Source organism: Salmo salar, chromosome 10 (genome assembly GCF_965601325.2).
Source record: "Salmo salar chromosome 10, fSalSal1, whole genome shotgun sequence".
NCBI lineage: Eukaryota > Metazoa > Chordata > Actinopteri > Salmoniformes > Salmonidae > Salmo > Salmo salar.
The window spans coordinates 19,854,409-19,880,906 of NC_138300.1; the positions used below are offsets into that span (position 1 = coordinate 19,854,409).

Here is a 26,498-nt window from a genome sequence, read left to right on the forward strand (position 1 = left end):
TCTGCTACCGCACGGCAAGTGGTACCAGAGCACCAAGTCTGTGACCAAAAAGCACCTGAACAGCTTCTACCACCAATCCATAAGACTGCTGAACATTTAATCAAATGGCTACCCAGACAATTTACATTGACCACCTTTATTATTTGTTTATTTATCTTGATTGTTTTGCTCTGACTCCCTTGCATTTTGTTGTATTACAAAATTGATTAAATATTTTTTTTTCACCTACACACGATAACCCTTAATGACAAACTGAAAACACGTTTTTAGAAATGTTTTGCAAATTTGTTGAAAATGAAATACAGAAATGTCTAATTTACATAAGTTTTCTCACCCGAGTCAATACTTTGGTGTAGAAGCACCTTTGGCAGCGATTACAGCTGTGAGTCTTTCTGGATAACTCTCTAAGAGCTTTCCACACCTGGATTGTGCAACATTTGCCCATTATTCTTTTCAACATTCTTCAAGCTCTGTCAAATTGGTTGTTGGTCATTGATAGACAACCATTTTCAGGTCTTGCTTTAGATTTTGTAGTAGATTTAAGTCACAACTGTAACTCGGCCACTCAGGAACGTTCACTGTCTTCTTGGTAAGCAACTCCAGTGTAGGCCTTGTGTTTTAGGTTATTGTCCTGCTGGAAGGGGAATTCATCTCCCAGTGTCTGGTGGAAAGCAGACTGAACCAGGTTTTCCTCTAGGATTTTGCTGTTGCTTAGCTCCATTCTGTTACTCTTTTATCCTGAATAATTCCCCAGTCCTTAATGATTACAACATATACCCATAACATGATGCATCCACCACTATGCTCTAAAATATGGAGAGTGGTGCTCAGTAATGTGTTGCATTTAATTTGCCCCAAACATAAAACTTTGTATTTAGGATAAAAAAGTGAATTGCTTTGCCACATTCTTTGCAGTATTACATTAGTGCCTTGTTGCAAACATGATGCATGTTTTGGAATATTTTTATTCTGTACAACCTTCCTTCTTTTCATTCTGTCAATTAGGTTAGTATTGTCGGAGTAACTACTATGTTGTTGATCCATCCTCAGTTTTCTCCTATCACTGCCGTTAAACTTTGTAACTGTTTTAAAGTCACCATTGGTCTCATGGTGAAATCCCTGAGTGGTTTCCTTCCTCTGTGGCAACTGAGTTAGGAAGGACGACTGTATCTTTGTAGTGACTGGGTGAATTGATCCACCCTCTAAAGTGTAATTAATAACTTCACCATGCTCAAAGGAATATTCAATGTCTGTTTTTTTATAATGTTACCCCTCTACCAATAGTTGACTTCTTTGCGAAGCATTGAACAACCTCCCTGGTCTTTGCGGTTGAGTCTGTGTTTGAAATTCACTGTTGAGTGAGGAACCTTACAGATAATTGTATGTGTGGGGTACAGAGGTGAGGTAGTCTTTCAATAATCATGTTAAACACTATTATCGCACACAGAGTTCATGCAACTTATTATGTGACTTGTTAAGCAAACGTGTACTCCTGAACTTATTTAGGCTTGCCATAACAAAGGGGTTGAATTTATTGACTCAAGACATTTCAGCTTTTCATTTTTAATTAATTTCTTTAAAAATAATTCAAAACATAATTCCACTTTGATATTATAGGCCGGTGGCCAAAAAAAAACTACATTTAATGAATTTTAAATTCAAACTGTAACATAATAAAATGTGGAAAAAGTCAAGGGGTGTGAATACTTTTTGAAGGCACTGGAAGTGTAGCCCATGTACTGTATATGATGCTGACTGGCCAAAAAGAGAATGCGTTATCATACTCAGAGTATAGCATATCATACTCTTTTTTTGGTCAGACTACTAGATACATGGGCTACATATAGTAAGACAGAAGGGTGCTGTTTCGCTCGCTCAGATGCTTTCTCCAGTGAGATAGTTTCAGCCACTTGTGAACTGAAGGAAAGTTGGCGGGTGCACAGTTCACTGTTCGGATGCTGGAATTATTTTGTATGAAAATGGTCACCTACTTTTTAAGTGATTTGTTTGACAATCAGATGAAAACATCATGACTGGTTGGGTCCATGGCACATTAAAAGGTAATACACTTTTACAGTTACATTGCATGTCTTTACTGTAAAACCCATTAAAAGAATACATATGAGAGGGGAGAGGCCTCCAAACCACCACCCTGCCTACCTCATAGTCTGATGCATGGGCTGTAGCTTTCCTTTACTACAAATATCATTTAGAATATTTTTACTTGAAATGCAGACAAGTAGATTCAATGAGTCACGATGCTCATTCATTAGCAACAGTTATGCAATATCCTACACCACATTGCCAATGGAGAATCTGAAAATCAGCTTCTTATGGGATATGTGTGCCATTGTGCGTGATTTAGAACCATGATTTGTTGTAACTGACCCAATGATAGATAGTCTCACTGAACGATATGAGTGTTTGTAAAAGAACAACATACATCGTTATATTTTGAACCAGATTAAGTTTATTCAACGGTCATAATATGTAGCATATCATACATGTAAAGTCCACTTTGGCACCAATAGTTCAATAAATAAACATATTCCTCTTTTTCGATGATGCTATCTAAATAAATAAACCATAACTTACTCTCCAATAAATATACATTATCTATAATACAGATGCATTGCATCAACTTTACTGCAGTCGGTCAACGTAGTCCAACAATGCCAGAGCTGAAGGGTGTTGTTTGTTATTCCCCAAACGTTTCCCTCCCATTTTGAGAGACCCATGAGTTCAAGGGAGTTCAAGGGAGGTAACGAGAGGAAACTAAGGAAACCTGAGGGAATTTAAACCCATAGATACACTGTATTATAGCGCTGAATAGACTTAGTAATTCGTGATGGCAAATATAGGGGTTATGAAAATATATAACGACAAATACATACAGTATATATCATCAACATTAAGACAGCAATTTGTTTTTCTAGTTGCTCTTTTCTCTTAAATTGTAATCCATTTGAAAAGGCAAAAATAAATTACATATCATTTTTGTCCTTCAAAAAAGACTTAGAGGGATAGTTCACCAAAATTACAAAATTACACATTGGTTTCCTTAACCTGTAAGCAGTCTATGGACAAGGTATGACAGCAATCCATGCTTTGGTTTAGTTTCCCTGGCCCTGTTTCCAAATGCTAACGTTTTAGCATTTGTGGCACAAATCCCATTCAAGTCATGGGACCGATATAAGCAATTTTCACGCATTATGTCCAAATAATTCGAAAGTATCTACAATTGATTGTGAAGCTCAACAAAGCCACTTAGATGATTTGAACATGATGCCCGGAAAATGCTAATATTTGTCCCATGACTTGAATGGGATTTGTGCCATTAGCATTAGGAAACAGGAAACAAAGCATGGATTGCTGTGCTGTCATATGTACCTTGTCCACACACTGCTTACAGGAAACCAGTGTGTCCTTTTGTAATTTGGGTGAACTATCCCTTTAATTATTTTATTGAGACGTCCTCAACAATGTGGACCATTGTAACATGCCAGAGATATATACTACCTTCTCTACATGCAAGGGGCAGTCTACAGCTAATCTGGACAGCAAGTGTCTGTGTACTGATTATTCAGAAAGGGAGGAATACTTTGGTTTTTAAACACATTTAGACTTGAGGGTATTATGGTCCTGGGCTGGAGAGACCTGTTTTCTTAGCTTAACGCCAGCATGGGCCTTTAATTAACTTTCTGCTCTAATTATATGATTGGTTTTAACTTAAGAGGTATCTCCACTGGCTTCAGACTTAAACCTTACTGTACCTCTCACTATACTATAGATGCTCAGGTGAAATATCTAATTGGGATGAAAGTTACCATTTCGATGCAGCTCTGTCTAAAATGATTTGTTTACAGTTTTCGAGTATGAAAGATTGTTTCTGAACTCATGTCATTTGAGGTTTTTTGTCATGCTCTGGATCCTGCTCAAGGTGTTTTACGATAAGGTTATTTATTCGAAGTATATTTGGCCACAATTAATCTAAGAGAATGATTTCTATTTTGTTTTCAAAATGACTCTGTTTAACGAAACACGTATTAGGCTGTCAAACCTGTTATGGTAACATTACATGTGTGGTTAATTCAAAATGTCTCCATTGTCCTCTAATCATGTAGTGACTAAAAATAGCTGTTAGCGCTGCAGAGTGGCTTGCATTTCTCTATTTTGTACTCAGTGCTTTTGGCCAAGTCAGTTATAAAGGAGGTAAGTGGATTAGGGTAGTCTATTATGGGATTTTCACAAATGGTATGGATTTGTGGAGGCTAATTCAGGGTAAGACTGAAGCACAATCCCTCTCGCAGTCACGTTTACGATGCCAGTTAATGTACCACTCTGCCTAGATGATCAAACAAGACTGCATTACTCCACCATCTAGGTTGTTTTGATGAGTTTATAGGGATCTTGCTGTAGAAGGATAGGGATTTCTGATAGCATGTTGTTTTTCTGTTGGATTTCTATTTTCCGGGAAAAGGCTTACACAGACACAGCCATTCCATTTAATTAACAAGCTGCTGTCATTAAGATTAAATCACCCATACAGGCTCCATTTAGAATGCATGCGACAAGCATATGGCTGTGGTTGTTTTTTTACCCTGCAACTTCTTATGCCAATACAAGTCATTAGTGTATTTACTACTACTAAAATATCTTATTTCAGTCTGTTTCTAGTGATGAATACAGAGGAAGCAGCTGAAGAACATTTAAGGGTTCTTTTATATTGGGTGTTGTTTTCCATTATCGTTCGACGTAAATGAGGTAGATTTTCATGGTTACCGATAAAGGCTGGAGATGTCATTATTTAGTTCATTACCTGTGATATGAATGACATATAAGATATTGTGCGAAGCCTGCTATGCGTGTTTCTCCAAGCCGATCGTCTTTCCTAGTCTACTGTACTGTTGTTGCTGCTCCATTGGACTTGCCTTAGTGATATCTCATGCCTTATTAATGGTGCAGATCAAGACGTTGTGGAGAAGCCTACTGTGGAAGCTTCATATTGCATTCGCTAGCTTATTCTAGTATTTTCCATGGACACACTCCTACAAACTCATTTCTGGAAAAAAAAAATGTACCAGGCCTCTTACAAGTGTGGTATCAGACCAGACTGATAATAGAGCATGCACTAGTTATACCTCAGCTGGTATTTTGTACATACGTAGGTAATGGAGCCATTGCTCCATAGTCCACAATCAAGCAGCAAATCATTGCAGTTACTGTTATTGCCCCATGATGACACATAGGTCATGTAATATATTATCCTCACCACCGACAGAGAAGTATCCCATGAAAGGCAAGGAAAGCAAAACAGACGTTTGCTGATGTCTTTTAAAAACGAACACAAAATGAACAGTTTTAAATAGTAGTAGTTTATATGTCCGTATTCCCTGGCATTGTACTGTAGGGATCGATTCTTGTGTACTCCTGTTTTTTATTTTGTAGCAGTAGTTGTTGCGTTTCCCATGTTCGACACAGTGTCTGGGAAATCAAAATGGCTATAGAGGCGTTATACACAGCCACAGGACAGAGCAGAAAAGTTGTGGAGCGTCTTGTATCTGTTGTTGTTGTCCAGGAAGGAAATGTCATCGTACTCCTTGGGCCGGCAGCAGGGGCTCCTCTCCCTCTTCGAGATGCCTTTCCTCGTCCATTTCTTCAGTATGACGTCGTAGTTGCGTCGGCTAGCTTTACAGTTCCCGCTGCAGTACCTGAAGAGCAGCGTTTCATCACTGTGGTAGCCCAGACCCAACTCACTGACAGTCACTTCCACCTCCCGCAGGGAACATGGCTTCGATGCTTTCTTAGCCCGTTTAGTCCTTTTGCTCTGCCTGGCCTCCTGCCTGGCCTCCTGCCGTGCCTTCTTCTCCACCAGAGTCCCGATCATCTGCTTCAGCTCCCCCTCTGTGAAGCTCTGGAACATGTGCATGACTGCAGAGAAGAGAAGAAGAGATGGTGTTAGGCTAGAGGAAGATACAACCATTTGAAACGTCCAATCAATCTGTTGTATATACAGCATGGCCTGTGATACAATGAAGAGCTTTGAATGTCTGTGAGACCCCAGCCTCAACCATTGGCAGTTTGGAAAATAGAAAGATAAAAGATCCATACGGTTGTTGGTACAGGTTTTCAAATACTAGTAATGTGACAGGGTAAAAGGCTTTGAAAACAGCTGCTTCACCTGTACCTGTGAAATGTACTGGAACATGCAAGTAACTTCCAAAATAAAGGAAACACCAACATAAAGTGTCTTAATAATAGGGCGTTGGGCCGCCACAAGCCACCAGAAGCACCAGAACAGCTTCAATGTGTCTTGGCATAGATTCTACAAGTGACTGGAACTCTATTGGAGGGATGCGTCACCATTCTTACACAATAAATTCCATAATTTGGTGTTTTGTTGATGGTGGTGGAAAACGCTGTCTCAGGCTCTGCTCCAGAATCTCCCATAAGTGTTCCATTGGGTTGAGGTCTGGTGACTGACGCCCCCCCCCACACACACACACACACACACACACACACACACACACACACACACACACACACACACACACACACACACACACACACACACACACACACACACACACACCCTTTAAACCCCCTATGCTCCTTTGAGACCCCTCTTTCAAAGTCACTGAGATATGTTCTTTTATCCGTGGTAGCCAAAATAACTCATTTTTATAGTGAGGGAAAAAGTATTTGATCCCCTGCTGATTTTGTATGTTTGCCCACTGACAAAGAAATGATCAGTCTATAATTTTAATGGTAGGTTTATTTGAACAGTGAGAGACAGAATAACAACAAAAAAATCCAGAAAAACGCATGTCAAAAATGTTATAAATTGATTTGCATTTTAATGAGGGAAATAAGTATTTGACCCCCTCTCAATCAGAAAGATATCTGACTCCCAGGTGTCTTTTATACAGGTAACGAGCTGAGATTTGGAGCACACTCTTAAAGGGAGTGCTCCTAATCTTAGCTTGTTACCTGTATAAAAGACACCTGTCCACAGAAGCAATCAATCAATCAGATTCCAAACTCTCAACCATGGCCAAGACCAAAGAGCTCTCCAAGGATGTCAGGGACAATATTGTAGACCCACACACGGCTGGAATGGGCTACAAGACCATCGCCAAGCAGCTTGGTGAGAAGGGGACAACAGTTGGTGCGATTATTCGCAAATGGAAGAAACACAAAAGAACAGTCAATCTCCCTCGGCCTGGGGCTCCATGCAAGATCTCACCTCGTGGAGTTGCAGTGATCATGAGAACGGTGAGGAATCAGCCCAGAACTACACGGGAGGATCTTGTCAATGATCTCAAGGCAGCTGGGACCATAGTCACCAAGAAAACAATTGGTAACACACTACGCCGTGAAGGACTGAAATCCTGCAGCGCCCGCAAGGTCCCCCTGCTCAAGAAAGCACATATACATGCCCGTCTGAAGTTTGCCAATGAACATCTGAATGATTCAGAGGACAACTGGGTGAAAGTGTTGTGGACAGATGAGACCAAAATTGAGCTCTTTGGCATCAACTCAACTCGCCGTGTTTGGAGGAGGAGGAATGCTGCCTATGACCCCAAGAACACCATCCCCACCGTCAAATATGGAGGTGGAAACATTATGCTTTGGGGGTGTTTTTCTGCTAAGGGGACAGGACAACTTCACTGCATCAAAGGGAGGATGGACGGGGCCATGTACCGTCAAATCTTGGGTGAGAACCTCCTTCCTTCAGCCAGGGCATTGAAAATGGGTTGTGGATGGGTATTCCAGCATGACAATGACCCAAACCACACGGCCAAGGCAACAAAGCTGTGGCTGAAGAAGAAGCACATTAAGGTCCTGGAGTGGCCTAGCCAGTCTCCAGACCTTAATCCCATAGAAAATCTATGGAGGGAGCTGAAGGTTCGAGTTACCAAACGTCAGCCTCGAAACCTTAATGACTTGGAGAAGATCTGCAAAGAGGAGTGGGACAAAATCCCTCCTGAGATTTGTGCAATCCTGGTGGCCAACTACAAGAAACGTCTGACCTCTGTGATTGCCAACAAGGGTTTTCCCACTAAGTACTAAGTCATGTTTTGCAGAGGGGTCAAATACTTATTTCCCTCATTAAAATGCAAATCAATTTATAACATTTTTGACATGAGTTTTTCTTGATTTTTTTGTTGTTATTCTGTCTCTCACTGTTCAAATAAACCTACCATTAAAATTATAGACTGATTATTTCTTTGTCAGTGGGCAAACGTACAAAATCAGCAGGGGATCAAATACTTTTTTCCCTCACTGTACATGACCCTAAGCATGATGGGATGTTTAAATTGCTTAATTAACTCAGGACCCACACCTGTGTGGAAGCACCTGCTTTCAATATACAATACTTTGTATCCCTCATTTACTCAAGTGTTTCCTTTATTTTGGCAGTTGCAGTACCTGTATAATGCTAGCATCAGACATCCCTTCCTTCCCTCAGTTTGTAGAGATGAATTGCAAACGATTGAAACATGTTCATCCTTTCCACTTGCACGGATCATTGGCTTGGTGAACAATAAGTTCTCTAAAATTAGTCTTTATCTATCATCAATGACAGGTGTGTCTAACTAAGTGATTTATTTCAAAACCTGATAGTGCAAGGACTTTTTCATAGTGGACATAGTATTTCTCATGGAGGACATGCACACATGCATTGGGAGTGACATGAGCCTTTTCCAATGTTAACACGTTGTCAGTTGTGCAAATATTGAGCTCCAGTACAGCTGCTAGCTATATACTTGACAGAGAAAGTCATATTTTCTGCAGAGTCCATAGAAATGGAATACCCCTTTCAGACCATGGCAATTTGGCTGGTACACCGGTGGCTTTGTTGAACTATATTTGCCAAGTTTACACATGTTAAATATAAGCACATTTAACACATTAGGAGTCAATGAAACTTGTTCCCCAGATGTGTAGGAGTGGAGTGAGATGTACGTTGCGCATTGAAACGTATCCAGTACATTTGGACACCTGATCCAGAACCTCATGCCAGGGGGATTACCAAATACCAAAACATATGCATATCAATTAAAAGGGCCGATCTGCAGTTCAAACAATAACAAAGCGTTCACCCTCCTCTGTTTTGGTAAAGAGCTGAGGGATGGGGCAGGAGAAATGTAACCACTTTCCAATTCATAGACAGAGATATGGATGCAAGGACTGACCATCCATGAGATCAAGATGTTTTGCAGCTATACAGTATTTCTTTCAAATGACATTGTTTACAAACAATGGAGAAAAATAGGCTTATATTTGGGGTTCAACAGTTTTAAATTTAACCAGGTAAATTGACTGACAACACATTGTCATTTACAGCAACAACCTGCAGAATAGTTACAGGGGAGATTAATGTGCCAATTGGAAGCTGGGGACGATTAGGTGGCCATGATGGTATGAGACACAGATTTGGTATTTAGCCAGGACCCCAGAGTTAACACCCCTACTCTTACAATAAGTGCCACGGGATCTTCAGAGATTCAGGACACCTGTTTAACATCCCATCTGAAAGACAGCACCCTACACAGGGCAATGTCCCCAATCACTGCCCTAGGACGTTTTATTTTAGACCTGAGGAAAGGGTGCCTCCTACCGGCCCTTCAACACCACTTCCAGCAGCGTCTGATCTCCCATCCAGGAGTGACCCTGCTCAGCTTCAGAAGCACGCCAGCAGTGGGATGCAGGGTGGTATGCTGCTGGCTAGTTGAACTAAGGTCAAGAGGCATTTCCAAGTTATATTCTTTAAGAATCAATGGGTATATATATCATTCATTTAAAAGTCCAAAAATGTATTTAGTAATCACATATTACCCCTTTAAAGATACTTTCAGGTATTTCCTTCACAAGAGGTTTAGATATCATGAAAAACAATGCTTTTCTGTCTGACAATTCTGTTGTACTTTGCCCCTTAGGGTCACCATACTGTTCTCCAGTTAGATAGAGCTGTAATTAACTGTTCATTCTATCCCCTCCAGGACACAACATTTACTTAAAAGGCTCAGGATCTTTTGCAGCGCCAGGGGGCATGTTAAATCCTGAACCGTATAAACTCAGACACTTGAAAGACATGGACAGTAATAGCCCTGTATTATCCTGGCTCACTGACTGACACTCTGTAATCAATGGTGTTCTTAAAGCAATAACACTTCGCTGTTCTCTGCATTCACAAACGAAATTGAAAAAGGCCTTCCCAAAGTGAAGGGTTGGAAATTTGGTCATTTGTTTTGTGTGAAGATCTCCCCATGACCTGGCAGTAGCATCACAGATTAGGTAATTAGGCTAGCTGATTTTACGCTTGACCTGGCCTTAAATCTCTACTGGATAATCTGAATAATGGTCTGAGAGTCACACTCAGAGTCCAGGCCAGAAAAAGGACACTGGATAGAAAGTTTCGGTCTGGTAAAAATGACTCTAGAGAAATTCCCCTCACTCACGCTCAGTTTCGCAGCCAACATTCTATTAGTTTGAAAATAGAATGACATCAGCGGATGAGTGATAACGAGAACCCACAGTAATGTACAGCCCAAAGCTAAAGGGACAGTGTGTACATTTTGTCTTTACACCAGTCAGGTGGCTCTTCAACCACATGGCCAGGGATGTCAACTCTCTAGCCTCCACTAACCCACTTAGTGGGACTATCTGAAACTCTTCTTATCCCCATCCTAACGGACATACCCCGAGACCATCACTGACATTTTACGTCGCTGAATTTTTTATGGCACATTTTCTCATGAATACTGCATACCCTCTAAAACCATATCAGGACGTTACAGCTGTTTTATCACCCTCAAAGTGCAAATGCTCCTGGGATTTTGAGATGACGCTCCAGACCTTAATGGAGTTCTGTTCTCTGGACGTCACATTTGATTTGATTACCCTGTCTGTCTGTAAGCTGCGGTTGGCTGCTATGCTGTCATGCTCTGTCAGTAGATGTACCGTGGCTTTGTCTGTAAAGGAACACTAGTGGTGACCCTCAGACTGGCTGAGAATTATCCAATTTACTGTTGACATCAACACATGGGCGTCAAAGCATACATTCTCTTGACTGGTCTCTACCACATTTTCTTCACAGACCAATGACATCAGAGCTTTAGCAAGGGTCAATCAGAATATCCAAACCAATCAGAACACCTGGACCAAAATAGTTGGTGACTGAAAATAACGATTTTGCTTACATTCTGTCAAAATGTTGCCAATGCCTTCCGTCGACCGCGCTTTGCGATGACGGCCGCCGATCAGGGAGGAAGAGGAGTTGGAGGACGAGGACGTCCGCGACGAAGACGTGTGCCAGGAGGGGATGTGATGCGGTGGCGTGGGAACCATGGTTCGAGTGAGGAAGAAGGACAGTGCTGCTCCACAGAGAGTCAAGGCGATGGCGGCGCACTTCCATAACTTCATCTTAGAATAAGTAGGAGCATTGACACTGAAAGACAAGGAACCACAAGGAAAGAAGTTAAGAGGAATGTTTTCAATGCAACACCGAACATCATAAAATCATAGAACTTCATGCAATTGATGACATATTACAGTATGTTTCACAGTTCCACTGCCATAAACAGTGGAACGAGCCTCTCATTATTAGTGGCCTTCATTTCAACAGATCTCATTCTCAAAACGTTATCTGAAGTATTTTTGCCTTCAACAAAATACCTTGTCCCTCTGCTGAGGCTCTTTTACAGGTGTGGATTGTTAAGTGTGGTTCGCTAAGTGTGGTTTTGCCCAGATAAAATAGGTATTTCAATGCCGGCAACCCATGCAAGAGGTCCCCGATCACCTTTATTTTTTGTTTGTATCTTTCAGTTAATCAAAAGTGAACAGGGAATTGCAGTCAGCATACAACTCTGTGAGGAAGGTTGCACAAGCTGTATGCTGACCGATGGGATACCATTGTGAGTCTATTGTGAGCGTGGATGGGATACTATATTGTGAGCATGGATCGGATACTCCTTTGGCATCATGTCAAGTCCCAGATGAAAAGTCTATTACCACAGTAGCCTCCAAAAGTATCTCATTCCACCAAGATTTATCTTGTTCCAGTTGTAGTCTCCATTTCGCAGGACAGAGACTTGTCGGGTATGTCTGTGTTTGAATAGGCAGCTTTGAATGTACAGTCGTTCTCATGTAAGCCAGCCTTACATCAGTTTACAGAAGATACTTCTCGCCGTCACAAGAAACACGTAAATATGTAACCTTGAAACCCCGGCCAAAGAAGAAAAGTGCGCAATTGTTCCTTGAAAGATCTGAGCGATAATGAATTTCCACAATCTTCTAGTTGGATTTGCTTGAGGGATTGGCTCCGTAGAAATGGTTTAAACTGAACTATGCAGCAAGAGATTTTGTTTTCATTATTTATCTCTCAAGAGTGTTTTATTGGCTTCACAGTTTGATTTAGGCCCACATTGTTGTGGTATCTCTCAGTGATGCCTCTGTGTGTAAGCAATTCTTGTCTCACAACCATAAATTATGTTCTGCGGTAACTATCCTGAAAGCTCTTTTAAGTGTTTGGTGTTGTGTTGCATGCTTCCATACTGTGATTTGTCTGCATTGAATTATAACCCCTTTGGCTTTAGAACATTAGCCATTCTTTTTTTTTGCACAACTACAGAAAGCATTTGAAAACGCTTCGACCCTACTGTTCTTTCTGTTGTTGTGCAAAAAATATTATGACTAATGTTCTAGAAGCTTACTGCTAATCAATACCATCACATGTCAATCTTAGCATTCATTTTCATAACTGGAATCTTTACACTAATTGTCAGTGTAGACAAAAGGAGTGATAGTCCTTGTTCCTAAATAGGGAAAAATCCTCTTCCACCAATGTTCCAGACTTCAAAGCCCCTTGTCCCCACAAGGTCAAATTATATTTCTAGGGGAGTTATGGTTAAGGTTAGAATTAGTGTTAGGGTTAGAATTAGGTTTAGGTTTAGGAGCTAGAGTTAATTTTAGGGTTAAGGTTAGGAGCTAGGGTTAGATTTAGGGTTAGATTTTTGAGTTAGGGTTAGGGTAGGTGTTAGGGAAAATAGGATTTTAAATGGGACTGAGTTGTGTGTCCCTACAAGGTGTGTGTGTGTGTGTTGTTGTTTGTGGGCTCGAGCACCTGTGTGTGTAAGTGCTTTTTCATGAAAATGCATGTGAGACATGGCGGGGTGCAAAACATTTCTCCAGATCAGGAAATGGTGAACTGACAGTGGCTGAGGACATATCCAGACCAGCTCTGTCAAAGTGTTTTGCAAGACTGGGGGTGAGTGCTTTGGCCTCTGTAGGGGCTTCGTCAGGGTCTGTCTTTCTGGTCTTCTCTGTAGTGTGGCACGCTAGGAGTGAAAACGTTGGAGAAATGAAAAGAATGCAGGCCTCCTGTCAATGCGCGCTGGTTATTTGCCTTTTAGTCAGAGACACTACCCACTGGGACCAGCGAATGTCTTTGAAACGTCACTAATGGTTTACTGCCTTGTCAACAGAAGCCTCCTGTTGTGGAGTGTTTTTGTTGTTTGAGTCAGGTACTACCAGTCCCATAAATGTGCCCCATCGTCTCCTCAGGATTAAAGGCCGTCGCATACTATCCAGTTGAAACGTGTGGCGCCGTTTCGCGCATATATTGTGACGACATTCTGTGCGTTATTCGTTCGTTTTGGTGTTAGGCAGGTTTTTTTTGGGCTGTTCGTGCGCACACAAAAAAAATGTATGCGAGTGTGCGAGCACAGTCATTTGCTTACGTCTAGCCGAGTTCTGCTAGGAGCAAACAGAATCTAGTCTGCAGTCGCATTTACAAAGCACGCTATAAAGGATTACTCACTATATGTAGGGCACTGTATTGCCAGTTTGGTACTCATAGAAAACATTCAAACAACACACACAAAAGGCGTTCAAACAACACGAACTGTTCCTATTCATTTTCATCCATACTACTAAATTGTAGGCCCTCACTATGCTAATTCAAAATACAATGGTCTTAACTACTCTGTATTACCTTCCTGAATAGTATACCCATTTGAGCGGTAGGCATGTTAATTTCCAGCAGAAACATGCCTTAAGGTTTAACACCAAATGAATTGCAAATGAATTGCATGGCATTAATTTCTTATTACATGAAATTGTAGCTACAGATTCCTTTTCAAGTCGCTCATTTGCTTGTGTGTCTCTGTACAGCCTGACACACAGTAAAAGGTGTGGTAAAGCTAAATATTTCCTCTGGTATCTCTGTACAACAGAAGCATTACCTCCGTATTGTGGTTGACTTACAGGCCTCAATGGGAGAAAGGGTCTTAATCCAGACCAGTAGTGGTGCGTGGGTCAAATTAGTGGGGAAGCCAAGCCAGAAAAAAATCAATTTTACAACCTATGTGATAATTGTGTTGCTTGCTCTATAACCTGCTAGTTCTTATGCCTTGCCACCGTCATATATAGGCCTAAGGCTAAAACAATAAGAAGACACAGTGGCAGAATAAATTCAACCACACCTTTGTTTCATCACAAAACCAGAGAACAACATCTCTCCGATGAAGTCCACAAAGTATTTTGCATGTAACAAACAGTTACGTGACCTACAGCATGGTCAAGGAAGTTAATGTTTCTGACATTTTCGGACTACTATACAAATAACAATTTAGTCCAATCAATGTAAGCTAAATATGATGTGGCTGTCCATGGTTCTGATTTATCTCTCTCTTTGTGTGTGTGTGTGCGTGCGTGCGTGCGTGCGTGCGTGCGCAAGTAGAAAAAACATGTTGACTCACCCTACTTGTAAAGAAACTCCAATGCCACCCTCCTGTCTTTCATGTTGACGAACCGGTCTATGACTCTATCATACAGTACACACTTTTATTTTTTGTTGTCCTAGGCTACCTGGCTAAAATGCTAGCTCGCTAGCCTGACTTCCTTTCATGTGCAACGTTAGCTAGCCTTCTTCAACATTAGCCTTCTACAACTAGCTACATATTGAACTTCCATCCTCTCAGGCCAGGGGCACAATGTCTGAATTTATGGTTGGATCCAGAATCGCCCTTGTAAGCATTGGGCAGTACGGAAAATTAAGTAAAACTACAAGTCCAAATCCCTATCTCCATCCATGGCTAATTTAGAAAAGAGACACTTTTAGCTAGCTAGCTATCCACCAGAGAACAACGAGATGCAACAATCAAGTTGTTTCTGTCAATGACGTATTGCACTTGATGGGATGTGATTGGAGGGAAGCCAACGCCAAACTTTTTTTCTTCGCCAGTACCTTTCACAGTTGAGCTCACCCATTTTAGCGCAACGCTGATTGCCTATTATTTTATACTTTTTTTTATCAAGGGAGGCCAAATGCTCGCTGGCTTCCCTTGCATTCAATGCTACCGGCGGCAACAATGTCATAAGCTTTATGACCAGACAGCATCATATCGATTGCCTACACATACAGAGACAGAGGGGCGCTCGTTCACTCGCTTGGATGCTATCTCCGGTGAGATACATTCAACCTCTTGCGAATTGAAAGAGAATTATGAAACACAGAGAGACTAAATCATTTTTTCTCTTTTCTTGGTCATTTTTTGGGGGTAACCTGGCTTCTCTTGGTATCCATGAATAAACACCAGTGATCCAGACACTGAATCATATCAGCTTTTGTGCAGTTTAAGTGGTGTACAGATGTATGATCTTAATTCGATCACCCTTTTGCAGGAAAACATACCTGCAATGCAGGAAATGTAAAACTTGTAGTGTATTTGATGTTTAAAAAGGCTTCTGAAGTTTGTAATTTCCACAATTTCAGACTTGATTTTCCCTTAAAAAAATGTATCAACCCATAAAGAAATGGCCTGTTAATTATAATCCATATAATAATTCACATTTCCTGTTGCTGCATACCACTGCTGGCTTGCATCTGAAGCTAAGCAGGGTTGTTCCTGGTTGGTCTCTGGATGGGAGACCAGATGCTGCTGGAAGTGGTAATGGCAGAAGTCCGTAGGAGGTGCTCTTTCCTCCGGTCTAAAACAAATATCCCAATGCCCCAGGGCAGGGATTGGGGACATTGTCCTGTGTAGGGTGCTGTCGTTTGGATGGGACTTTAAATGGGGTTCCTGACTCTCTATGGTCACTAAAGATCCCATGGCACTTATTGTAAGAGTAGGGGTGTTAACCCCGGTGTTCTGGCTAAATTCCCAATCTGGCCCTCATACCATTACCACCTAATCATCCCCAGCTTCTAATTGGCTCATTCATCTCCACTGTAACTATTCCCCAGGTTGTTTATGTAAATGAAAATGTGTTCTCAGTCAATTTACCTGATCATATATATATATTTTTTCCTTCTGTAGCAAACTGGCTCCCCATTGTGCTTTGCAAAGTGTCATCTTGGCCCTCAGAGTCTATTTTTACCTAATGTCTTTCTTGACCTCCAATGGTCTATCAGATCCAGCATGGGGCTTCTTTTGTGTCTTCTCTGTCCTGTCTCTCTATCTCCTGACTCCACAGGACTATGTTTTAATCCCTCATTCACTCTTCAATGGAGATTAGCCAGAGTAGAGAATTTCCTCAGGTAATATTCTCAGACTTTTACATTCATTACAGTGGAGTGTGCCGGCCTCTGTGAAAGATGACTTTTTAAAGGTTGGATGTCTTTGTCATGTAAGTAACTTCTTATATCTGCAAATTGTGCATAAACCTCAGCTGTGTGGGGTTATACAGTATGTGTGCATGGATTTTTGTTTATGTTCAGTCTCTTATCATGCATTTTTTATCTGAGCTCTTCATCAACTAGCCTAAACGAAAATGCATTCTTTTCTCATGATGCTCATTTGTATATCAGTTGGAAAACAACTAGGATCATAATTCGTAGACCACTTATCCAAGAACAGTACACCCTCTTCCTTCACAAGAAGACAATTCAATTCACATAGGACATTTTGGGAAAGAAGTTGTAAATTGAAATGTCAGGTTTTATACATATCTATTCCAAACCCTACAGGAAATGAAATCAATTAACTTTATGAGTATTTATAGAATAATTCTAAACAAAGTCAAATAAACCAAATTGTTCTTATTCCTATAGTCAAGTAGGTCCTTCACATTTGGTAAAGATCCACAATGTAGTTCCAAGGCCACTCTTCCTCTGTAGGCGTTCTCAGGCCTCAACAACAATAGAGAGAAGAATTCAGCCCATCTGTCTGTCTTGTTTTGTGTTTACGTGCTGTAATCACTTGAGTAAAAATACATGGAGACGTGATAAAGTGGGGTCTTTCAGTAACCAATAAACAAGTGCAAGAGGGGGAAGTAAATCACTAATGGGAGTTGTCCATACATGCAACTTTACATCATCAACTCAACTCTACAATGATCTCTCACAACAACAAAAAAACTATTCAGAATTTATATTCAGAAAGATGACCTTATATTTGAATTCTAGGACATTGATGAGCACGTGCCATGCTCTTGGTAGAGATAAAAACACAATCTGCTGTTTAGCACTTTACAAATCGGGATTCATTCTGTTGAGTTGGATCACTGTGAATGTGAACGCTGTTTGGGTTTACTACTAGACTCTATGCCATGGATCAATTGCAGTATTATAAGAAAATGTATAAAAAGTAGGAACATTCCAAGTGCTACAAGAGAATCAAATGTACATCCACAGTGAGGTCCATAAGCTTTGGTCATTTAAGGGTTAAGTGTTTGGAGGAGGTGGAGACATGTGCTGTATAAAGGTACCTCAGGTGCAGTCCATTACTTGACACACAATGTTCAAGTTTTACAGCAATGTCAATGGCTGCAAGCCTCTACAGAAGCACAATCACTTAGATCAAAAGGTACCTCCGTAACCAACCGTCCTGAGAAAGGCACCAAAACGCAAGCCAAAAAGACTCAAACTCGACCCACTACATGAGAACATCACAGCAGGAGCAAGGAAAAGTGATACAGTACCTACATTTTCTCTTCCCAAGCAGAGGAGAAGGCTTGGGCTGAATTCCTAATGGTCTACGTTATTGTACGGTCAGATGTCTTCAAGGCCAAACGGCACGGCAGCAGCCAGGGAGGACTATAGAGAGCAGCATGGCTCCTAAGATCAGGCGTGGATTAGCGCTGCTAATGCCTCCCAGTTTATCTCCATCACGTGGGCCGCGATTTACCCAGCCTGGCTGGAGGGAGTCACCGCCTGGAGGTGTGGGGATGGCCGTGGGGGGTAATCTGTTTACCACCACCATGAGCCTCATCTGCAGGATTCAGAGAGCACTCCACTACACATGCTGAAGGAGTCAATAACTAGTATGGTCCTCCATTGGGATGGTCAGACTCAGGATGACACACACAACAATCTCTAAAACCCCACGTCCTCGCTTTGACACGGGTAAGGATAACTGGTTTCCATTATGTAAGATACTATTAATGCAATTCAGTCCCCGCATTATATCTACCCATTGGTGCTTCTGCCAGAGAACAGAGAGGGTTAAAGGTACTTTGTCAGTATTAGAGGGGGCAGATCCAGACTGCTTTGAGGCATGTCGAAAGAGGACTAGATGGAGGGCACTGACCACAGTTCCCATTATGTGTGGTGCAGATCAGGGGAAATACCCGTAGGCTCCCCAGGGTGGTGTCCCTCATCCCAGAGGTCAACTGTCTTGTGGGGTCAGGTTGGGGTTATGTGAAGGACACCAGATAAATAAATTAACCTCTGGTTGGTTTAGTTCACAATGTGGAGGCTCCTCAGAGGAGGAAGGGTAGGACCAGAATTTCAGAAAAATAGGTAAAACAATACTAAATATATTCACAGGTCACCAAATAACTGATTAAAACACAATGTTTTGCAATGAAGGTCAACAGAAGCCTACCCCTAAAGGGTAGCACCATTGTGTAGCCGGAGGACAGCTATTTTCTATCCTCCTCTGGGTACACTGACTTCAATACAAAACCTAGGAGGCTCATGGTTCTCACCCCCTTCTATAGACTTCCACAGTAATTATGACGACTTCTGGAGAACATCCTCCAACCTATCAGAGCTCTTGAAGTATGAACTGACATGTTGTCCATCCAATCAAAGGATCAGATAATTAATATAGTACTGAAAGCATAAGCAACAGCAAGCTAGCACTGCAGTGTATAAAATGTGGTGAGTAGTTGACTCAATGAGAGAGAGACAGTAGTTGAACAGTTTTAAAATTGAAGAGAAGAGAGAGAGAGAGCTAGCTATATTTATTTGTATTTTAATTCTTCTCAGTTTACCTTTCACTTACTTAGCTAATGCAGCTGATTTAGTCTACTCAACAAGCTGACTCAGAGAGGAATGTTATTTATTTTAGCTAGCTGGCTAAGGCTATCCAACACGGAAACTCTTCCAAGTCAAGATACGCTTTCGGTTTTATTCATTTAATGGAACCCAGGCCCGCTGGTGTAACTGCTAAACTGCTTACTTTACACTGTACTGCGTGATTGGACACATGGATTGAATTGTGGTTTTACTAACGCGTTAGTTCTAGTTTGTTGACTATAAAGTTAATATGGTGACAACGATGGAGACTGTGTAGCGGTTTGCGGTTATGGTATGAAGGTTTGGCTTGGAGAGGTTTTTGCGCCTGCTGACAGACAGTTGTTGTGTTGTGCACTGAAGTCCACAAGCGAAGGGAAAAGGTGAGAGAAGGAGAGCGCATAGATGTGAGAAGGAATTATACAACAAGCAAAGTGATGATGATGTAAATGGCTGCTATGAAAGTGAACTGTGTGTGAGGGGATCAGGGGTGTATTCATTCTGCCGATTCTGTTGCAAAACGTTTCTTAAACGAAAGCAAGCGGAACAAAACGGGGAGGACCTACCTGAATTTGTCCGATAGAAACTCTCATTTTGGACTAATGAATACACCCCAGATCAGCTAGATGCAGGCAAGAGTGTGTAAGGTAGTATTGAATGTGTCACTGTCTGTCACCTTGATTACTCCAATTTGTCTCTAGACCTGTGCACCTACGTTATAAAAATGTTTATGCTAGGCTGTAGCAACCTCATGATGGGTATAGGGCAAATTGTAGCATCATGTAGTGGCCTAAACCTATTGATGTTACATTGAGCTGAGTGAATGTAATCTGAATGACAGTCATCCAATACGCTGTAATAGAAATAAGGCAATGCTAATAAATAAAATAAATCGGCCTCCCTAATCTTGAACGGCACCAACCGCCACTGGTTTACATTGATTAGATAACATCTTCATGGAGAAACCTCTGTTACTGTGCCATACTGTGGTTGGAATGGTTGTATCAATAACACTATCAGTTTAGTTCCATTCATGATTTTACAATTAGGCAATGTAACATTGTCATTGATGCTGGAGCTGGAGGCTGATTTTGTTGTTCATCATGACCACCAGATGTTTTATGTGACCTGAGATTCAAAGACATACATTTTAAAAAAAATTAAATGTGACCTTTATTTAACTAGGCTGAAGTGTTTTGTTGATGAGCAGGGGTGACTTCTGCCCTGAAACCAATAGATACCAGTTAGTCTGTGGTCTCATTGTGATGACCTCACAAATGAGATGTGGCCTACGCCCCATTTACATTTTAGTCATTTAACAGACGCTCTTATCCAGAGCGACTTACAGTAGTGAATGCAAACATTTCATACATTTTTTTCCCTGTACTGGTCCCCCGTGGGAATTGAACCACACAACCCTGGCGTTGCAAACACCATGCTCTACCAACTGAGCCACACGGGCCATCATGGGGTGCAGAGGGTGTACTCCTGACTCACTCACACTCACTCCTCTGGGCTACCCTACATGCTGGCTCAGGGTTCTGAATCTCTTGGAGAGTTCAAGCGTGACTAATACCTACCATATCACAACACAAATAAAAATGACAAAAAGTTTGGCTTCTAACAACGTAATCATTTTCAGATGCAGTCTCCCAAGTGGAGGTGAAAGATCAGGGGATATAGGCAGTAAATATTGTTAATTTTCCCCTTTACACAATACATGGCCTAAGGAATGATGCCAACTCTGTATTACATTTTTTGATAGTTTTTTTTCTCTCAATGCCATTCACGTTGTAGGTGTGGCTGCGCTGTCGTAACACATTCAGACATTTTCCTTAAGCACTCAGTGATAGTTTTGTTTCTGTGACTAGCAGATATGCTGGGGGAACTGCCATTCTCACAGTATTGTTGTATTATGATGTAGTTTATTGTGTTTTAACGCCTTGTCATTTTGTTTTCTCTTTCAGCAAAGCAGTAGCAGGCAAGCTGTAAACATACGAAGCATGGCCAATTTGCTCAAGTCAAAAACTATTCAAAAACTACGTCAACAACCATTGCCATCTCAAGTATTGTTAAGACTATATTAATATTCTTTATTTTCCTTTTAGTGATAGGTGTGTAAAGTGTGTAGAATATACACTGGCAATATTTATTTAAACTATTATATTTTCTAATACTGTAAAAATATCTCCCACTCAGCTAAAGCAACAGCAACAGTCTCTAATCAGATTTTATCTTACTACTGCAGCAATATTAAAACAATCCAAACGGAACAATCTGTACTGTGTTGATATACCAATGCACATCCTAATCTGCACCAATGCAATACACCAATTAATATCGCCATCTGAAATGTCTTCAGACACGTATTACATTTCAGAGAACGTGGCCATTCAAGATGGCATGCAGGTTGAAAGTGAAGGGGAGATTCAAGGACATGTTGTTATCCCAATGTTCAACCTGTCTAGAAAAACTGATCAATAAACTGTTCAATCTACCATAAGGGCCAGGGGTCTGAATTGCTTGGTTAGTTCAAGTTCTCATCTCCAGCTCTACTACCTCTGTCTCCTCCCACCCTCGATCCTCTACCAACGCAACCTCGGCTTCTCTCCTGCTTCCTAGAAGTCACTCGGGAGGTATTTCATTAATACCTCCCTGGTGTTGAGGAAATACCATCTCCAACTGCACTCAAGACATGTGTCATCAGCCCCCTTCTAAAGAAGCCCAACCTGGACCCGGAAGTTCTGGCCAATTATAGGGTACAGGTGGATCCGTGAACACCTGTAGTTGGCACCCCTCTCCAGGTCCAGCACTCGCCCATAACCCACCTCACCATTGCAGTCCAGAACATCCCTCTCTCATCTTCAATCTCCAATCTGAGTGTTAACTCCTCTGTGACCTTCGATGATCACTTCAGACAGCTGTGCAAAGCATAATGCTGTCACATCAAAAACATTGCCAAACTCCGTCCCACTCTTACTCAGTCTGATGTAGATAAGCTCATCCGTGCATTTGGCTCCTCAAGGCTGGACTATTGCAAAGCACTCTATTCAGGATCCCTGGCAGGAAACTCTAGAAGCTCCAGTACATTAAAAACAATGCTGCCAGGATCCCGATGAGCGTGAGTAAGCCTGAACACATAACCACCATTCTGGAATCTCTGCTCTGGCTCCGCGTCTCACTCAGAATCAAATTCAAAACCCTCTTGCTGACATTCCAGTGCATCCATCCTTACCTCAAAGACCTGCTGCTATCCCATAACCCCACCCACAACTTCCAGTGGAGCGATAGCCTTCTCTTCAACGTCCCCAGGACCAAGCTGGAATGCACTCCCGGACCACCTGAATGCACCACAGCCTCTTGGATCTTTTTAAAAATGGCCTAAAAAACATAAACTTTAGGAAGGTCTTCTGGTAGTTATAGCTGTGTTCCTTGTTGTCCTTGTCCCTTGAGACTCACCTGTGTTCTTTGTGTGAGTGTCCCTGTCTAGTTATATCCATTCTCTTGTCTACGTCTTTTGTTTGTATTTATTTGAATGCATTTACTGTAGCACTTTGAAATTGGTTTTCAATGAAAAGCGCGTTATAAATTCGATGTATTATTATAATTATTATCAAGGCAACGCTTCCATACTGTAAAGGAAGTACTGTAAACACCATAGGTATTTTATTCCCCTTAGTGCCCTACATGAATGGCACCATAAGTCATACCATCTTGAAAGGCACAAGAGACAGTACGCTGTTTTCATCTGAAATGGAAGAGAAAGGCCTATGAATTGGAGACTATTACTAAAATAAACTTGGCCTGAAGCCGTGACCTTGAATCAACGTCAATAGTTTTTAGATTTGTTTGTCTTAGCAGTAGATCGAGGCTACTAAAATTTACTCCACTTACGGCTGGTGCATTTGTCTGTTTATGTATGGTGCCCATTTAGGCCTATACTATAGCCTATATGCCTGATACATTAGTAGGCTAAGCTTCCAAACCATGTATGTTGTTTAGTTAGTTTTGGTCAAGACTTGTAAATGATATGATATTGCATGGTATAACATATGATACAATACCATAGTATTTGGAAGTATGGTTAGGACTAGAGTCATATCTCAAAAAAAGTGATCAGCTTTTGCTGGAGCTTCTGCCTTCGCCACAGACGTGGAAAAGATGGAAAAGCGTTTATTTTCTCTGCAAATTATATCACAGCTGGAAGAAACATTTGAGAGACACAAGTGAACGGGCTCATATCTGCTCCGTCTCTAACAAACAAATCAATAAATCTATAAGCTCAACTGGTCCTAAACATGAATGAGCAAAGATACTACCAAAGTATTACGTAGAATGTAATGTCGGCAATGTCTTTTATGTAATCTGGTAAGCATGGGCTTGACTATTCCCTGTCGGTTTCGCACGGGTGGATTTCAGCTATGTTAGTGCACTTCCTACAGAATGTAGGTTCCCCTCTTCCTCAACATAGTGTTGCAAAATGTGTTTGAGACAGGGGGTCACTCATTTCCCATTTACTTATTATTGGGTTACTCCAATACGACCAGATTCAAGTGCTTCTAACCCAGACATCAACTAAAAACAAAAGTCCTTCACATGCCTCCCCCGTTACTTCGCATGACGTTCATAATGTGTAAACAGTGGAGGCTGCCTAATAATAATTGCCGGAAACAGAGTAAATGGAATGGCATCAACCACATGTTTGATGTATTTGATACCATTCCACTCATTCCACTCCAGCCATTAACACCAGCCCGTCCTCCCCAATTAAGGTGCCACGAACCTCCTGTGGTTGTAATACATTCAGCTTTATGCTCATGTGTCAATCGTATGTCAATCGTTGTTGATCTGACCATGTTGTCCTCACAGACTGTCTCCTCAGAATCTCTCCCTAAGCAGCTAGCTACTAATTCAAGTGAGATTTCAGTTCCTTGCACATTGACTTTCACAATGTTGACTTAAAGTATCTTTCTGAGGTTGAATTAAGTTTTATAAGGGTTGCCCTTTCCAATTGTTCTCTGGGACAGAAAATACAGCCAGCAGAGTTGTTTGGGGATTTACTTTATGATACTATGATGTTGGTCAGACATGTACAGGTCTGCTAAGCATGACACTACCAAACCAATTTTGAAACTGTAGCACTAACAATAGCTTCTGGGACAGTGATTTGGATATAGCCACTTAGCACCTTACGTAGTTCTGTTGGTCCAAGCACTTAACAGTGATTACCGTCCTCCCACCTAAGCCCCAAGCTTAATCAGACAAAAGAGGATACCGCATGTCCTTACCGATCGCCCGGCTTATCCAGACTCGTCTGCGTGTCTAACTCTTCGCTTGACCTCCGCTTAGGCGAGGCAGAGTAGAGGAGAGAGTCGTAGCAGCTCTCCCTTCAGCCCAGTGGTCAAGCAGTCCAACTCGCTGGTCAGAGTCAGAGAGTAGCGGGGCTGGCCCTCAGGACTACCAGGCTGCTGCTGCTGTGTCTGGGCATCTGCTGAAGACTGTCATCACACATCCAGAGGCTCCGCTGGTGGAGGAAGAAGCCCAGAATCCCCATAGTTTTACCTCCAGGTGCTCAGAGTGTCTTAGTAAAGCCAAGGTGTTAGGTCAGATACAGTCTTGTAAAGGTATAAAATACAATGCCTGTAGTGTAGAGTTGTTTCCTCCAGATGACTCTTCCCCTTTCACACACAGCCAGACTGTCAGGTGTGCTGAAGGAGACCTGACAGACTCTCCGAGAGAGAACCAGCCCTGGAAATCCAGCACCTCTTATGGTAATAAATAATCAGTCCACAGCTCCCATACACCAACACTGTGTTTCAAAGAAAATAAAATGTGGAAAACAACATCAATTCTCTAGAAAATCTCCTGCAGTGCGTTGTTAAGTAAACATAATGTTATTTATGCAGGACTGAAATATGGTCAAATCTCATGAGAGTACTTTTTAAACTCCAAGATCCAGATGAGTTCAGTCTGTCCATTTCCCTATGTTTAGATTATAGCACAACAATCTCTGAACAATACGAGATGTTCCAGGCCAGCTTGACTGAGCTGTTCACCCCACAGATTTCTTCAACACTGCGGAAAAGTGAGGGAAAAGAGGATCATAATTGATTCATGATACGCTCTTACAGACCTCTTAATGTCAGTATAGGTTTTCCAGTAACCCGCCAAAGTTTTCCATTCATTTAAAACATCAACAGAGGTTGAAACAAATATATCAATGTGCGTCATGAAAGGTGTATCCTCCTTTGGGTCCTTGCGAGTTAATTCCAGCTCCGTCCTCACTCACAGACAGCGAGAGAGAGAATAACTCCAGCGTTGTTCTTAGTTACACAAGAGAGACGTTGTGAATCTCGGTGCTCCAGTGATGGAAACTTCAGAGATACTGAGTGTCAGAGATACTGAGTGTCCCGACTAAGTGGGAGCCCCGCTGACTGTAAGTGTGGCAGCTGCTACCTGTCAATCACAGAGAGAGAGAGAAACAGGCAGACGCTGAAGCAATGTTCCTCCTGGAAAAGTTCAAAGTATCCTCTTTTGTTGATGTACAGTGTAATGTAGTAGTACTCTCCTGCTTGGCTCGAGCTTGCTCCTATCAGAGCGCCCAGCTTTAGACTGTTTAGAGGGATGGGAGCGCAGGATGGACAGAGGGGGGAGCTAAGTGCAAGAAGCGGGGTGAGGGATTGAATGGCCTCATCACTATTTTGACCCCCCTCAGCCTCCTCCTTTCCTCCCCTCCCATTCCAGACATAAATACAAACGCGCATGCAGGCGCACCCACACACATTCACACACGCTAGCTCCACCTCTCCAGAGCTCAGGCCAGTGACAGACTCGAGTCAAATCAAACGATGCTGGCTTGGAATATCTCTGGACTGCAGTTGGTGTGTGTGTGTGTGTGTGTGTACACGACAAGTGTGTGTGTGTGTGTGTGTGTGTGTGTGTGTGTGTGTGTGTGTGTTTCACAGTCTGCACCCACCTTCTGCACCAAGGACAAATATGGCGACAGACAGACAGACAGACAGACAGACAGACAGACAGACAGACAGACAGACAGACAGACAGACATAAAATACAACCACACGTGGATAATATATTTAAAATCATTGAGGATGACACAAAACAGTTTGACAACTTTTTTCTATTGTGGTCTTCTTAAATAAATGGTTCAAAAAGTAACAAACTTGACATAACAGACCTAGCCTACCAGACATACTTGGGTTACACACACACTGCATTCGGAAAGTATTCAGAC

The 26,498-nt window shown here is 41.7% G+C and overlaps 1 protein-coding gene across 1 annotated transcript; it reads right to left on the reverse strand.

Annotated features, from left to right (window-relative positions):
* Nucleotides 1-2,447: 2,447 nt before the first annotated feature.
* On the reverse strand, nt 2,448-11,930 carry LOC106613707 (uncharacterized). Its single transcript, XM_014216242.3, has 2 exons — nt 11,208-11,930; nt 2,448-5,931 (listed from the first exon to the last, which is right to left on the reverse strand). Exons 1-2 carry the CDS (start codon nt 11,428-11,430, stop codon nt 5,513-5,515), a joined length of 642 nt encoding a protein of 213 aa, XP_014071717.1. The 5' UTR covers nt 11,431-11,930; the 3' UTR covers nt 2,448-5,512.
* Between the last annotated feature and the right edge of the window lie 14,568 nt (nt 11,931-26,498).

Coding starts and splice junctions, on each gene's coding strand:
- LOC106613707 (XM_014216242.3), bottom strand. CDS start 11,430: ATGAAGTTATGGAAGTGCGCCGCCATCGCCTTGACTCTCTGTGGAGCA. Junction 5,932..11,207: donor TGGCAACATTTTGACAGAAT/GTAAGCAAAATC, acceptor TCTTCTCTGCAG/TCATGCACATGTTCCAGAGC.